Raw genomic sequence first — 17,207 nt, 5'->3', positions numbered from 1 at the left:
CACACACACACACACACACACACACACACACACACACACACACACACGTACACAATGTGATTTAAGGAAGTGTTTTAAAAATGCAAGCAGTTTAATGTTTCTGAAAAACTATGTTTTTCTTAGATATTTCCAGTGCAGTAGGTCTGGAGAGAGACTATGACTGTTGTTGAAAGGCCTTTGACCTGGATAGAGTGCAGGTGGTGACCACCCCAGGCAGTTCCATGCTTCCCATAGAGTCAAATCCTCCATCTTCTTGCTGTGGATACATTTACCCCCTTGGCAGTCCTCTTTCTTGAGTCATCCTAGTGGCATGAAAAATGTCTGCATCTTCATCTCTGACCTCCAGTACTAGTCTGCGTGGGGGCCAGTTTTCCCCTTTGACTTCCGCAGCTTTCTTTGGGAACGTTTGCCTTCTGAGCATCAGATACCAACATGGAGCCCACCACTTTCCGCTCCAGTTCTGTCCCTGTTCCTGGCTGCTTGTATTTAAATGTCTCTATAGTCGTCCTTGTTATTCACCATCCGCCTCTAGATTGTTTGCATCCATCTCTTCTTGTTTCCTGTTAAGTTGGCCATCACATCCTGCTTGTTCTGCCACTGTAGTGTGGATGCTTTTTTGTTTCATTCCAGTTTTCTTGTGTGGTTTAGTCTCTAATTGCTTATTATCTTGGGGCTTCCTTGTTTAAATTTCCTTAAATATTGGACTTTATTTTGTTTATGGTATGTCCTCAGTCAGGCTTTGTTGCTCCTCCCAGGTGGATAAGACCTTCCAACAGTCTGTCCTGAGACTATCTGTCCTCCAGTAGGTGATGGATCTGCAGTCCCACTTATGACTTCTCCTCCAGACTGACGTCAAGAGCTTGGGAGTCCTACCATGTTGGTTAGTTTTCTGTCAACTTGACTCAAGCTAGGGACATCTGGGAAGAGGGAGCCTCAGTCGAGAAAGTGTCTCTACCAGATTGTCCTGGGGGCATCTTTGTGGAGCATTTTCTTGATTACTAATTGATGTGGGAGGGCCCAGTTCACTGTGGACCATCTCAGCCCTGGACAGGTAGTCCAAGGTGAGCAAGCCAGTAAGTAGCTCGCCTCCACGATCTGTTTTAGTTCCTGTCCTGACTTCCGTCAGTGATGGGCTGTGAGCTGTAAGATAGAATGAATCATTTTCTCCCCAAGTTAGTTATGTCAGCATCAGAAAGCAAACTAGGATACTTATCAAAAGGTCAAGTTCAGATTTAAACTGGAACCCAAAGCTGCCTGGAACTGTCCCCTTCTGTTTTGTTCTTGTGTTCCAGATACCCTTGCATGGAGGGCATCATTTTACTGACCATAGCAGACCAGTATCAAGAGACTTTTTTTCCCCCTTTTTTTGGGGGGGGGGTAGTGGTGGTGATGGAAGGTTTCTCTGTGTAGCCTTGACTGCCTAGACTCACTTTATAGACCAGGCTGACCCTGAACTCAGAGATCCGCCTGCCTCTGCCTTCCTGAGTATTGGGAGTACAGCCGTTTGCCACTGCACCAAGCTTTTTTTCATGGTTTCATCATAAATTCCTAGAAATATACTTTTATGTTGAATTGAGAATTACAAATAAGTTATTCTGAAGAAACGTATTTTTCTTTTTTTATTATTTGTTACATTTTATTAACTCTGTATCCCAGCTGTATCCCTGCTGCCTCATTCCCTCTTAAACCCTCCTTCCCTCCCTCATCTCCTCTTTGCCCCTTTCCTGTATTTTTCTTTAAAAAAAAAAAAAAAAAAAGCTGCTGGATATGGTGGGACATGCCTTTAATCCCTGTGAATTCGAGGCCAGCCTGGTTTACAAAGCAAGTCCAGGATAGCCAAGGCTACACAGAGAAACCCTGTCTTGAAAAACCAACCAACCAAACCAACAACAACAAAACAAAACAAAAAAAACCAAACCCAAACTAAACCAAAACAACAATAACAAACTATCAAATATGTATTTATGGCTTTCTTAAACTTTAGAGCAGTTCATATACTTTACAGAGAGTAGGTATTCCTACTGTTTTAAGTGGTCTTGAGAAGAGTTACACATTTACAGTGTAAACCTCAAACCTCAGATTATACCAGTTAACTCCCACCTCAAAAAGAAAAAGAAAAAACAAAAAACAAAAAAACTCTCACTAAAGTGGTAGGAGAATCTTGTGATGTCCATGTGGCCAGCTCCTTGACCAAGCACAGTGCCAGCGGTGACTGTCAGTTTCGTACAGTTCTCAGGTGCTCACCTGTGGTGTAATGAAGCCCATTGTGGATGTGAGTTACGTACAAGATGAGTTTTCCTGCATTCTGCAATGTGTAGGAAAAAATCTTGAGAGCTACACGAGGCCTCTGCAGCATGACCAGATGAAACTTTTAGGGGTCTTATGGTGAAAATTTGCACTTGTGTGGTATCTCACTGTTTTCATGTTTCTGTAGCTTTCTTTGCCTTTCAGGAAACTCTTAGTAGAAGTCTTGAATAGGTTTCAAAGTTTTACCACAAAAGTATTGCTGTGTTGGGAACTCAGGGAGAAAGCCACTCAAAGCGGTCAGCTAGAACATCATAGGGAAGCTGTAGTGTGTCACAGTGTTTCCCAAAGTATACCCTTTTCCCCCACTTCTTTGCTTGCAACTGTTTATTACAGAGGCCTCTGGCTCTGCTACTCTGTTGATACTGGAACCTCACTGGGACAATGTTCTGTCTGGAATATCCTGTTGCTTTTGGGTCATCTAGATTTTGTAGCTTTGGATGTGTAGGACCGACTCCTTCATGCACTTGTGCAGTTCATTGTAGAGGAATTTTAATTCAGAACATGGCTGCTCTGGCAAGAGATCACATCCCAAGACTTTCTAGGTCTGTGTGATCTGGCTGGTATACAAACAGGGTTTATTCCAGGAGACAGGCAAGCAGATCTGAATTCAAGGCCATCCTGGTCTAGAGCAAAGATCAGATAAAGAAAAGTTTAGGTCTGGGCATGGTGGTTTTAGCCTTTAATCCCAAACAATGAAGGTAAAGTTAGCTTGTAGAAGGAAGCACCTATGTTTGAAAGTGATATTTAATTGAGTGGCAGAAAAATAAAGTGACAAATCAGAGAAGGTGACAGTATAGGATACACCCAACTTTCAGGGGAAGAGAGAGGAAAGGGAAGCTACTTAAGAGGTGATGCGGAGGGAGAGAGGAGGCAGTTTTACTGGGAGAGTTTTACAGAGAGGATGAATGAAAAAACAAGCTAGACACAGGTGGAGACAGAACAAGCCAGAGAATGAGAAGGAGCCAGAAGATTAGAAAAGATTGCTGGAGTTAGTTTGAGGAAAAGTAGAACAATTTAGAGGCCGAGAGAAAAGCCAGATTGAAAAAGTCAGCTTGGAGAGGAGTTTGAGCCAGAACAGCTGAGTTAAACCAGCCAGTCCAGAGCTCAGTAAGAACAAGAAAGGGTGAGCTTATTTAGCAGTAAGTCTCAAAGGCTGAAAACAGAGGCCTAGGTTAGATTGTATGGAGGCTAGAAGCTTCCAGGACTAGGTCTAGATTAACAGACAGAGGAATTAAACCTGCAAGATAACAATGACCTCAGGAGAAGAAAATCTTTTTACAGTTCATCCATGAGGTAGATGTTGGAGTGGGCCAATTCTGAGCTCTGGATCTGTGCCTGAGAGGTATCTGAATTGGTTAGCCCACCAGCTCTCCTGCAACACCAGCTCTACCCTGCTGCCCAGTGAGGTGTGGGATCTAGTCTCCTAGTGTTGCAGCTGGTGAAGGACATGGCCACTTCTCCCACTCTCATGACCCTGGGGCCAGCTCTCCTGCCTGCCATAGATAGTGAGGGACAAGGGAAGGGAGGACGATGTTTTCCCCCATTTGCGCCATCTAGCAGCAGAGAAGAGGTTCTCTAGGGCCAACCAACCTGCAACTCCCACATCCAGAGCTCTACCATGCTTCCTGGGTAATGTGCTGGGCTGGCCAGGGGCAGGGCCAGCTCTCCTGTGATGCCCAGGTGAGGGGTGGGGTCACTTCTGCACAGCCCTCAGACATTAATGTGGCCCTGAGTGGGAACCCAGACCAGGATAATCGGCCTGGCCTTTGGTGGTAACAGACGCATGCTGCTGCTGCAGGCCCACGGACCCGGATGTGGCTCCTGATGGCAGAACAGGCCAGGACCCCACCATGTTCCCAGGTGACATCACTGGCTACCCATTTTAGGCTGTTCCTCACTACCCACAAGTCTCCAGTTCTGCCTCTCTTCATTGTGTTCATCCTTCTGTTTCTTTTTTTTCTCTTCTATTTCTCCACCACTTCCTTGATCCTCTTAGTTGCGTCCAGGGTTCCCGAGTGTCTGGGGTTGTCTCAGGATTCCTACGCCCCACTTGTGCATTATGGGACAGGCAAGGGTCATCTCGTGCATGGTCTGCCCCTCACCCCCTCAAGCCTGCGGAGCACCCCACCGGTGGTCGTGTCAGGCTAGCTCCCTGTCCAGGCCGCATGGCCGCACGGGTCTGGTGGTCATCTCAGGCTCAGTCCTTGCTTGGTTTGCACTAATGGCCTCATTTGAGGGTTGTCCTTCGGGCTCCCTCCTGCCCCAGGGCTTTAGTCCCAGGTGGGGTTCTTCTAGTCTCAGGCTTGCTTCCAGGACTGGGAGCCGTAGGGCCTGTGTGGAGATGTCTCAGGCTTGCTTTTTTCAGGAAGTGCTAGGCTACTAGTCAGTCAGATGTTCGCAGGTCAGAACACTGAGCTGATGGCAGACACAGCCTCTCTCCTCTCTGCCACCTACTGACACACATGGCACACAGCAGCCACACCTGCAGTGCTTCTAGAGGCAGGTTCTTCCTTTTCTAATAATGGCAAGTTTTTATACAACCAACGATATCACAAAGGTTTCTTTTAATTGAAACTTCTTTATGTTAGTGCTGTTTTGCAGAATGTGAAGTTAGCAGTGGGTTGTGGTTGCAGGACTTTGGTTGGGAGTTGCTGTAAGCTTGAATCTACAGTGATCCCCAGCCAGAGCACACGGTTTGAGCAGAAAGCCCGAGTGCTCCTGCCCCATCTCCACGTCTCATGCTAATCCTTACAGCTGTGTGTGTGTGTGTGTATGTTTTTCTTTTCTTTTTGGCATTTAGTCTTTAAAATGAGGAAAGAAAAGTTTTAATTCAAGGATAGGATTATCTCAGCCAGGTAAATTACAGTGATCTTTTTTGCTCTTGGTACAGTGGAAGGAATAGCTACTGCTACAGTGAGAGATAATATATATTGTAGAAAGCTTGAGACTCATGATTTAGCGAATTCCATGTTCAATGAAATATGCCAGAGATACATGATGAAAGGGATAAGGAAAATATTAGTAGATGTGTTTAATATTAGTCAGGCAAATGATAATGTACAATAGTCAACCATTTATTTCTAAGCTTAGCTTTACTGATAGATGCTAGGAACTCATTTTCTCCCCCTTGGCGGTGCTAGGGACTGAACCCATTATTTCATATGTGCTAGGCAAATACTCTTCCACTGAGCTATATCCCCAGCTTGGGAGCAATATTTTGTGATGAATTTCTTATTGTTTTAATTTTTACTTATTTAGTTATTTTGTGTGTGTGTGTGCATGGTTTGCACTCGTTGGTGCAGACAAGTGGGCACAGATGGAGGTCAGAGGACAGCTTTGATGTTGCTCAACTTCTGCCTTGTCTGAGGTAGGGTCTCTACTGCTGTGTAAGCCAGGTTAGCTGTCTTGTGAGCTTCCAGGGACTCAGTCCCTCTTCACTTCCCATCGCTGTGTAGAAGTCCGAGGATTACTACTATTGTGTCTAGCTTTTATATGGGTTCTGGGAATTCAAACTCAGGGCCTCACACTAGCATGACAAATAAGTATTTTACTTACTGAACCATTTCCCTAGCCCACTTTACTTTTGAGAGAAGGTCTCTCACAAAAGGAGCTGATTGACTAGATTAGCTGGCCAGCAAGTACCAAGGATCTCCCTGTTCCGCACTGGCTCCTATGTGTGCTGTGGCACCTGGCTTTTTTAACAAGAGTGCTTGGGATTGAGCTCAGGTCCTCATGCTTAGGAAGCAACAAGCACTTTATCAGTTGAGGTTTTTGCCCAGCATCTTTTGTTTTAAAGCAGCGCCTCTCAACTTTCCGAATGTTGTGACCGTTTAGTGTAGTTCCTCACGTTGTGCTGACCCCAACCATAAAATTATTTTTGCTGCTGCTTCGTAAGTGTAATTGTAATGTCAATATTTGTTTTCTAGTGGTCTTAGGTGACCCTTGTGAAAGGGTTGATCAGCCTCCAAGGAGTTACTTACTACCCACAGGTTGTGAACTGCTGTTTTTGTTTGTTTGTTTGTTTTGTTTTGTTTTTTGTTTTTGTTTTTTGTGAACTGCTGTTTTAAAGTTAAAAAAAAATCTCATTTGGTTGGAAAAACCTTGGGTGCCCACAGTCTTTTTTTTTTTTTTTAATTTATTTTTTTGTTTATTTTATGTACCTTGCTATTTTAACTGCCTGTGAGAGGGCATTAGATCCCTTGGAACCGGAGTTACAGACAGTTGTGAGCTGCCATGTAGGTGCTGGGAATTGAACCTGGGTCCTCTGGAACAGCAGCCAGTGCTCTTAACCACTAAGCCATCTCTCCAGTCCCACCACAGTCTTAAGTGCAGATTTATAGTACTTTCCTATGATATCAACTGGCCTCTTACTTGACATTTTAATATGATAATGTTTAATTGCTTAAGGCCCTTTAGAGCTGAGGGCTGATAACCTCAGAGCTCTCCAACTTACATATTTCAAGCAGAACTCTAATGAGCCCCATTTCCTCATGTGTCTGTAGCTCCAGGATAGAAGGCCTTGGTTTTCAGTCTGTTGCTTGGGAACAGTGTTGTCAGCACCTGTACCAAACCCCTCACTCCCAGGTCCCCATTTTCTAATTTAGGGTTAGAGTTATAGAATACTCTGTGCTGTGCACCTAGGCCCTGGGACAGTTGTGTTGTGTTCTGGCCTATGGGATAGAAGTTAGTTTACTGAGGTGGGAGAACACTTGAAGGTTCTTTGTTAACTGTTCACTGTGCCTCTTCATATGCTGTGTAGGCTGGTGCCTCTGTGGTCTACTTGTCACCTCTGACCTTGGTATTGAGTGGAAGTCATTCTAGGGGGAAGAGACAGAGGTTTCAACTGAGGCCACACCCTGTGAGTCAGCTTTTGCTCAATCTTCCTGCTTTCATGATCTACACACAGACACGCAATTTTCCCTGTTCTTAAAGTGGTGCACATTTCAGTACAGTTCCTGCTGCATTTTATGTAACCTATCATACTGTCTGCACTTTCTTCTCTGTTTTGGAAATGCTGCACAGCTTTTCACATGCTATGCAAACACACTACCAATGATCCACTCATATAATTTGTATCTTTAAGGAAAAGTTGGAGCTTTGGTTTTAGGATGAAACTCGGTAATTTGTGAAATTACATTACTTTGGAAAAAGAAAACAGATATGTTTTTTTCTGAGCTAATTCCTGGGCAGGTGTAGTGCAAGCACTGTTTGTTTTCCAGAGTGTGGCCTGGCAGTACCACCCTCCTGGCAGGTATCCTGACAGACAATTCGATAGTGTTTGTAAATTAATAAAATCTGATCTTGAGGAGCTGATGTGGTTCTAATATTTTCATTTTTAAGTTTCTGGCTTATCAGAGTCTTTTGGTCAGAGTAAGTCACAGTTGGTAAATCTGCATAGCTAAAGGCTTCATCTCCATATTGTTTGCTACTGTGATGCTTATTTGTCTAGATAACTAGTTTGAAATGATTAGACTGTTTTTAGTGTGTAGAGCTATGAGACTCCTTTCACAAAGTGCCTTTCCCTTGTGCGACCTTGTCTGTGTGTATTGCACTTCTGGGCTAGCTCTAACACAGCACACTGCTTCTTTGTGCCTCATCTGTCTATTGCATTTTGTCTAACTCTAGCACAGAACGCTGGTTCCTGTGCTTACATCTGCTTTATTCTTTGCCATGAGCTTCTGGAATCTTACAAGTCAGGTAATTGCCTGCTTGATGTTACAATGTGGGAAAAAAGACTATTAGGCCAGAGAGCTGGCTTAACAAGTAAGGTCATTTGCCACTATCCCAGGTGACTGAAGTTTCTGGAAGAAGAGGATTAACTGACTCCTGCAGTTAACTGACTCCTGCAGGTTGCCCTCTGACCTCTATACACATACAGTGGCAGGCAAACACATACATGCATGCATACATATACACATACATGCAATAAATGAATGTAATTTAAAAATAACAATTCTGAAGTTAATTACAGTATTTTTCAAATAAGAACAAAACATATAATCTGGTCTTAAAAATTTTAACTAAGATGAGTGATTTATGGGTGAATGTATTAAGTATTTTTATTGTTCTTCCTTTCTCCTAGACTTACACCAACATTTAAAAAGATTTTTCTATAGCTTTGTAAAAGTCACAAGTTTGCAGATATGCACAAAGACAGCATAACTGGTCACATCTGTTTGCTTCGTGCTAGTGTGTCCATCCTTAGATTAGTCTGCTTTATTTCACAGGGTGGTGAGTGGTTCCAGGGCTATACACACTCAGGGTCAGGAGAGCACTTACCTCTTAAGTTTTCAGGTCTCTGGAGCAGGTTACCAGTTGTTCAGATTGTTTTGACACTGAGAAACCATTAATTTTTTGTCTGTTTTTTTGGTACTGAATTTTAATAATCAAGTCACCTTTATTAACAACCTAATATTGGTAAGGATGATTTGTTCCAGAATGTAAAAGCAGTATTTTGAAAAATACAGCTAAATGTGGCCAGGTTTGTAGACTTTGCCTAGCACGTCAGAAGCCCTGAGTTTTATCCCTAGCACTCTATAACCTAGGCAGGGCAGCAGCGCCCTCCTATAATCCCAGTACTTGGAAGGCAGAGGTAGGAGGATCAGGACTTTTTTGGTTGTTGTTTTTTAAATAGTGTCTCCTGTAACCTAGGCCAGGCACTATTTAAAAAAAAAAAAAAAAAAGGTTCCTAGATGGTTTAGTGATCAAGATCACTTTTTGCATTTGCAGGGGACCCAGATTTGGCTCCCAATACCCATATAGTGGCTTACAACCATTCCTAACTCCAGTTTTAAGGGATCTGACACTCTTGTGATCTCTGTGGGCACCAGACACCTATATGATGTATATACATATATTTAGAGCATCCATGCACATAAAATACAATAAAATAATTAAATATAAAAAGAAAGTAAGTACATGCATGTGATTAGAGCTTTTGGAAAGTTAAGGTAGAGCTGAAGCTTGGTCTTTTCAAGGATCAATGTTACTTGTGAATAGCTGATGCTTGAGAGTCACAGGCTCAAGCTTACATATCTGTTTACTGTGCTTTTTCTATTTTCAGTATCTACTAGCAGGTAGAAAATTAGAAGCGCTGAATTTTTAGTATTAAAATTCCGAGCACTGGCCTGGAGAGATGGCTCAGCAGTTAAGTGCAGTCCTTCTTGCAAAGGACTGGAGTTTGGTTCCCAGGGCCTACATGGTAGCTAACAACTGACTGTGATTCCACTTGCAGGAAATCCAGAGCTTCTGATCTCTGTGGGCACTGGGAATGCATGTGGCGCACATACACACATGTAGGTGAAACATTGTCACACAAGGTTTCCAGAAAGTAAATCCTAAAAAATTATAAGAAAGCATTGCTCGGATGATTTTGATGATGTGTGAGAAGATTCTTCTCCGTACTGATCGGATCCTTTGTGGATAAACTTTGGCTTTGAGATGCCATTTAGCTAAGTGGGATTGTAGAAGTGGTGCTGACTCAGTCAGTACTCCGTCAGAGTACTGCCAGGACTTTGGGGCTTTTGCGCAGTGCTGCTTTACCCTTAACAAAGCTACTTCAGGGGGCTGGAGAGATGGCTCAGTGGTTAAGAGCACTGTCTGCTCTTCCAAAGGACCTAGGTTCAATTCCCAGCACCCACATGGCAGCTCACAGCTGTCTGTAATGCCAATGCCAAGGGATCTGACACCTTCACCTTAATGCACATTAAAAAAATTAAATAAGTTTATTTAAAAAAAGCTACTTCAGAATAGTGCTTGGAGTTTGTCATTCCTATAGATAGCACATGTAATCCCATTACACTAGTCACGTGATTACTACAGCCCATTATTCTGAGCTCTTGAGCTTGTGTTTGGGAAGGCATGTTTGTTTTGTTTTGTTTTCTTTTTTCTAGTTGTGGAAATGCTCTGCTGGCATTGATGGCCCAAGGCAGTGCTAAATGCCTGTAATGAAAGACACAGTCTCAGGCTAGGGGCTGTTCTGTTCAGTACACAGTGGCACTTGTAGGTACACTGCCCAAGTCTTCTTTTCTGTCATTGTCGTTGTTACAGATAGGGTCTTGCCAGGTTGCTCAAGCTTGCCATGAACTCCTAGACTCAAGACTCCTACCTGGCTTCCTGAGCAGCTAAGGTGACAGGCACACATTACCATACATGGCTGTACTTTACCATACTTTAATAAAGAATTTAACCAACCAACCAACCAACCAACCAGCCATCCAGCCAACTAACCAGCCAACCAGCCAACTAACCAGCCAACCAACCAACTAGGAAGGTGCCTCCATGGATAAAAAGCAATCTCTGTAAAAGTATAGGGGGTAGAGTTCAGATTCCCAGTGGCTTGTCTGTCTGTAATCTCAGTACTCAGGAGGTGGAAGCAGGATCCCAGGGTAAGCCAACTATGTAGATTAGAAAAAGTTGCCATTCATTAAGCTAATGCATCAAAGAATGAAATGTTTTAAGTACTGTACTGTTTTATCTGTCCAGGGTCAGCTAGCAGATAACTCTGCTGTTTGAATTGTGCCTGTGAGTTAGCAACTACAGAGGGTGAGGAAAAGGAAAGAAGAAAAATATGAAATGGACAGGAAAAACTAACTGCAGAGCAGATGGAAGGGGAGGGCAGCACCCCTGGAAGCAGCAGCGTGTCCTCCCGTCTGGGAGGATGGAGACCATATGTAGATTTTGCCTGACCTGCCCTTCATAATTCGTTTCTAATCTGGCAGCTGAAGTTAGAGGCTCTAGTTTTCGGTTTTATCCAGGATTCAGTCACTTCTTCCCCATTTTTCACCCTGCCAAAGAAGCACTCAGCACTGTCGTTTGCCTCTGACACTGCCACCTGCAAACCGTGTCCACCTTGGTGCCCAAGCACCCAGATCTACCTCCTGTAGACTTTCAGCTCATATCCTGGCTTCTCCAAACCTCTTTCTCTTCCCATGCTTTCTCAGGTCAGAGCTCCTTTCCCAATCTCTAGAGCAGCTCTTTGGATTGGCAGGTAAGGAGACGGGTAGCGATTGTGGCCCGTCTTGCCAAATCTCTCATTGCTTTTCTGTATATCACTTTCTCCACGTTTCAGGTCCTTTCTGTATTTGCTCATTGTGGGCCTCTTTCCTAGAGGTCAGGGATCTTCCCTGTTTGTGGCCTATGAGCAGTAGTAACTAACACTTAGGTGGTTAGGGTGAGAAGAGTAACAGGCAAGTGAAGGGACACATTACTCTCATGTTTGGAATGAAGTGCTGCCTACTTTCTGGAATGGAAAATGAAGCCCATTAAGTCCTTTGTCATTGTTTCTCATGACAAAGTACAAGGTCAGAATAGGTAAATCAGAAAGTGGGTTAAGTTGTTGCTGATGCTTCATGCCGAGAAGTAGGAATTGGGGCAGGTGTTGTCACTGCTAAGGTTGTACAGCTCTGAGCCCAGCAGATGTCCTCTTTAAGATTTATTTATTTCATTTTATGTGGATGAGAGTTTTGCCTACATGTGTATATGTATGTGCATGCCTGGTGCCTGCGGAGGTCAGAAGGGAGTGTTAGATTTTTTACAGAAGGTTGTGAATCACTATTGGGTATTGGGAATAGAACCTGAAACCTTTGCAAGAGCAACAAGTGCTCCAGTCCAGTAAATTTATTTATTTATTTTCCTTTTTTGAGACAGGGTTTCTCTGTGTAGCCTTGCTGTCCTGGACTCACCTTTTAAAAAAATTAATTAATTATTTTATTTATTATAATTTATTCACTTTGTATTCCTGCTGTGGCCCCCTCCCTGTCCCCTCCCAGCCCCTACCCTCCCTCTCTCTTCTCCTCCCATGCCCCTTCCCCTAGTCTACTGATATGGGAGGTCCTCCTCCCTTTCCATCTGACCCTAGCCTATCAGGTCTCATCAGGACTGGCTTCATTGTCTTCCTCTATGGCCTGGTAAGGCTGCCCCCTCGGGGAGGTGATCAAAGAGCCAGCCACTGAGTTCATGTCAGAGACAGCCCCTGTTCCCCTTACTAGGGAACCCACTTGGAGACTGACTAGACTCACTTTGTAGACAAGGCTGGCCTCAAGCTCACAGAGACCCTCCTGCCTCTGCTTCCCTGAGTGCTGGGATTACAGGTGTGCACCACTGTAAATACTCCTATACTGTACATTTTAGTTGAGTCAGTTACATGGTATATGCAAAGCTTGCCAAAACTGTTAAATTCCAGTTACACAAACCCAAACAATCAAACAGCAGCATCACACCATTAAGTAATAGTGGGAAGCAGGTTTGTAGCCTATAGCCAAGTGTTCTCAGCCTGCCTGAAGCTGAAGATGCCAGTGCGTCCCTCATAGCAGATTGCCAAAGTAAGTGTGTGAAGGCAGCACAGGCCTGCTGTTCCTGGAAGAAGCTTCATATGTGATGGTTACAGTGATGCTAATGAGTCTCAAGCAAAACAACACTGAGGAAAATGGCGTAGGAATTTCATTCTTCCAGACATCTCAGCAAAATACTGTATTTTACTGCAATGTCTTGTCATTTCCTCAAAGAAGTTCCCATGGCAAAATTTATAACTTCACATATAAAAACTTGAAGATAAGAGAAAGCTGGAGCCTAGGTGTCACACAGGCCTAGAGGAATTGATAGCAGCCAATGAACATTGTATGGGATCAGCTATGCATGTCTAAGAGACCATGGATCTTAGTACCTCTTCATACCACACAGCCACATTCAAATAGGATAACAGATGAAGTCGCAGGCAGTAGGGGCAGTGTGTTCACTGTATTTTATGTATACAGGGGAAGGTCATAGTGAATAATTGTGAGAAAGATGCTCATTGTTAAACTTCAAAGCAGTGATTCTCAACCTGTGGTTCACTACCCCTTGGGAAGGGGTTGGATGACCTTTCACAGGGGTTGCCAAGACCTTGAGAAAACACAGATATTTGCATTACAGTTCATAACAGCAGCAAAATTACAGTTAAAAAGTGGCAACACAAGTAATTTTATGGGTGGGTCACTACAGCATGAGGAACTGTATTAAAGGGTTGCAGCATTAGGAAGGTTGAGAACCACTGCTTTAAAGGTACTGACTCTGTGGGTTGCCGTCAGTTACCTTGACATTTTATCTATGGAATATACTAAGAGTTTATGTTGGCTTAGCCAAAACTGACCTGTGTAATAAGATGGAATGCTGTGGAATACATTCCTTGGGTCTAGTACCCATAAGACTTAGTTCAGATGAGCAAGGCTATATTTAAATATAATACCTTGCTTGTTAAAGGACATCCGTCAGGTGAATATGGTTCAATAGCTCAAGGAAAGAACAGAAAGAAAGCTCCCGTTAGAGAACCAGCTAAGAATGTAGCTCATCAGAGCACTCACTGTTCCTTCTGGTGCGGCAGGCATTTATCCTTCCAGTCTATAGTGTGTGCCATTCCATCACAGGCCTCATGTTATTGATGGTCAGATCAGACAGTTCACATGCAGGCATTGTCTTGTAAGAAATTATGCTTCATGGTATGTGCGCTCACTGGAGATGTTAACAATGCTACAGTAGAGGGTCTACCGAAAGTGGCATGATTTGCGCATAAGAATGGTAGAAACTCACTGGAGGCAGACATTGTATCTTTATATATTTTTAATTTAGTTTATAAATTCTTAATTATTACTATTGTTTTGGATACTGTGCCATGTAGCTCAGGATAACCTTGGACTCCTGATTTTCAAACTACCTTCACTTTTCAAATGCCAGGATTACAGGCATGAATTTTTCATGCCTGCAAGGGTATACTTTATATAGAAAGGGCTGCCTGCATTTTTTTGTTTGTTTGTTTGTTTTGTTAAAGATCAGCTCAGGCTGCCTTGACCTCTGAATTTTCCTGTCTCTACCTAAGTGCTAGAATAACAATGTGATGCCACACCTGGCTAGTAGATTATTAGTTAGAAGTGAATATAGTCACACAACAAGTAAGGCTGTGTTCTGACAATGTATCATTGGGCAGTTTTACTTCTAAATGTCACAAAATGTAGTGGTACACTGTTGCTGAGACCAATGCTACACCTGAGACAACGCAACAATCTTAGGATCCTCATTGTATGTGTGGTCAGTTGATTACACTATTACGAGGTCTGTGACTGCATGCCATATGTATTTACAGGGAGAACTGTTGTTGTCATGCCCTTCACTATGCCATATGTAACACTTTAGAGATAGAATTGTAGCTCTTTGCAGGCCTCTTTTAAAAGCCTTTGCATGGTACTGTCTGCTTTTTATTCTTCCCTTTGAAGAGAATTTCAGGTGGCCCTTTTTAGTCAGTGGCCCTTTTTGCTTCAGGAGCTTGAAAAACAGAGTAATGGAGTCTAATTGTGTTTGCATGCAGCAAATATTGATGGCAAAAGAAGGATGCCTGTGTCGTATACCACTACACCACTTACTCCTCGTGTTTCTGACTTTTTGTTTTTGTTTTTCCAAGACAGATTTCCTTCCTTCTTCCCTCCCTTCCTCCCTTACCTTCCTCCCTCCCTCCCTCACCTTCCTCCCTTCCTCTCTCCCTCCTTCCTTCCTTCCTTTTTCTCTCTTTCTAATAAAAAATATGATGTCTTTCTGATGCGTCTGCCATGATTATAGAGTACGGTGAAGCTGTAAAAAGGTTTAGTGAGAAATGTATTTATTGTTATAAAAATGAATCTGAGAAGTTAGTTGTCAGTGTGGACTGAGGTTGACTGGTACAGGTTGCTTTCTGAATAGCCGTTGCAGCACACCCTGTAGCTCATATGTGGTTTTAAGTCACTGTAAACTTATAGGCAGGTGCATATTACAATTGTCTGTTTTTCTTTTTAGGGTTCATGTAATCAAAGAAGTTTCTTTGTTGTGTGTATCTTTACAGAATACAACAGGAATTGAAAATGCATCAGGTGAGTTTAAAAATAATTTATACAAATTCATGACCTAGATGTTAGGCAAGCTATTGATTTTTAAAGATAGCAGCACACACATACACCCTCATTCCTTCCTCTTAGTTGTTTGCTTTTGTTTTTTTTTTTTTTTAAGATTTATTTATTTATTATATTTATAGTGTTCTGTACTGCATGTATGCCTGAAGGCCAGAAGAGAGCACCAGATCTCATTATAGATGGTTGTGAGCCACCATGTGGTTGCTGGGAATTGAACTCAGGACCTTTGGAAGAGCAGACAGTGCTCTTAACCGCTGAGCCATCTCTCCAGCCCTGCTTTTATTTCTTAACACCATTATTCGTCCATTGTTGTCATGTGTGAGTTTGTGTGTGGTGTGGCATGTGCATTGCTTGCTGTGGGTTCGTGTTTCCGTGGCTCCTTAGGGAGACTAACTCTTAGGAATTTTAGCTCAGACTTTTTTAACCTGCCACACTCAGTGGTAGGGTTGTTTGTGTTTCTTTGGTGAGTATAAAGTTTTTGTTTTCTGAACTTTTTGTTTTGTAATTTTCTGAGATTGAAAGTCATTTTAGAGACCACTACTGATCAAACAGAAACTTTCTAGTATCTTGTCTTTGAAAAGTTCTTTGTATAAAATATGGAATGCAAATGCAAAATATAGGATGTTTTTCTCTTGCTGGAGGCTATGCAATTACTGGGAGATTAAACTATTCTGCTATGGGATATTTCTGTAACCTTAAGGGTATTCTGATAAGTAGTCTTAGCTATGTGATTTTAATGCATTCTAGAGCAATACTTGTATTTTTTGTCTCATTCTCACAGTTACATTTCTGGATGTCAGAAATTTTTCATAAGCATGCCTTTAATCCTTGCACTTGGAAGGTAGAGGCCAGTGGATTTCTGTGAGTTTGAGGCCATCCTGTTCCAAAGAGCTAGCTCCAGGGCAACTAGAGCTATCGAATAGAGATAACTTGTCTTAAAAAAAAAAATATATATATATATATATATATAATATAATATAATATATAAAAATATATATATTATAACATATATATTATATATTATATATATATATTAGCAACATTCTCCTAAATTTTTATAAGCAATTTTTTAAAGATAAAACACAAAAATGTGAAGTATGTAATTTTTTTAACTTCATAGCTTAAAACTCTTAAGATGTGAAAGCATTTTGTATCTTATCAATTGAAACTTTAGATAGTTTTTTTTTTTTTTATCATTTCCAGGTGTTTCTAACTAGAAACCACAAGTTTAATTTCGTGAGGTGATGAAGTTTAATAAATTCTGTGCCATGTTGCACTGAGAGAGATGAAATTGTTGGGGTCGATTGTTTTGATTTTCTTTTCATTGCTTTCATGATCAGAAATATGTTTATTTTAATACTTAGGACTATACCTCATAAACACGAGTCTGGCGAGCACATGGTCTCCATTACATACAGTAATAGTTGAAGATTTACTGACATGCTTTTGAAGGCAGGTTATATTTGAGATGGTGAGGGGGTAGGGAAAAAGCAGAATGGATTCTTGGTCATCATCCATCAGAGGTATATTTATGTATGCATTTCATTTATTCTCCCAATTTAAGATTGATTTTTAATGTGAACCTGGCCACTCAAAGGCTTTGGCTTTTCTGCAGTCTGGGGTCTGTTTGAGTAGTCAGTTCTGGGCTAGGCTAGAGCGATGGTGACTTCATAAACTGGGATTTGAGTGTGGACTTTGTTCTTACTGTGTTGTTCTGTGTTCATTTATCTGAGGAGCTGACAGTTAAGCTTAGGCTTAATCATGCATTCATTCTCATGCCCTACCGAGTTAGTAAGATTTCAGGTATGTTTAGACCTTATTATTATTTTCTGATTCGTTATGCTTTTTCTTTAATATCCCAATTGTGTCAAACAAAGTATTCGTTCTATTCTATTCTATTCTATTCTATTCTATTCTATTCTATTCTATTCTATTCTATTCTATTCTATTCTATTCTATTCTATTCTATTCTATTCTATTCTATTCTAT

At 42.0% G+C, this 17,207-nt stretch overlaps 1 protein-coding gene and 1 non-coding gene across 3 annotated transcripts in view; one reads left to right on the top strand and one right to left on the bottom strand.

Annotated features, from left to right (window-relative positions):
* The window catches only part of Prdm2 (PR/SET domain 2), a 103,570-nt gene that overhangs the window by 5,293 nt on the left and 81,070 nt on the right, over positions 1 to 17,207 (top strand). Inside the window, exon 2 of one of the 2 annotated variants that reach the window (XM_055610786.1) lies at positions 15,106 to 15,179. In XM_055610786.1, coding sequence (XP_055466761.1) covers positions 15,171 to 15,179 — 9 coding nt within the window. In that variant the 5' untranslated portion in view covers positions 15,106 to 15,170. The remainder of the gene's footprint in view (positions 1 to 15,105; positions 15,180 to 17,207) is intronic. The other variant, XM_055610787.1, reaches the window with a different exon arrangement.
* On the bottom strand, positions 4,675 to 4,811 carry LOC129680043 (small nucleolar RNA SNORA17). Its single transcript, XR_008720637.1, has one exon. It is a non-coding gene; the product is annotated as a small nucleolar RNA SNORA17 (small nucleolar RNA).

Source organism: Psammomys obesus, unplaced genomic scaffold (genome assembly GCF_907164565.1).
Source record: "Psammomys obesus unplaced genomic scaffold, mPsaObe1.curated_primary_1811, whole genome shotgun sequence".
NCBI lineage: Eukaryota > Metazoa > Chordata > Mammalia > Rodentia > Muridae > Psammomys > Psammomys obesus.
The sequence above is the reverse complement of the archived record's forward strand: the minus strand, read 5'-3'. Positions and strand labels throughout refer to the sequence as shown.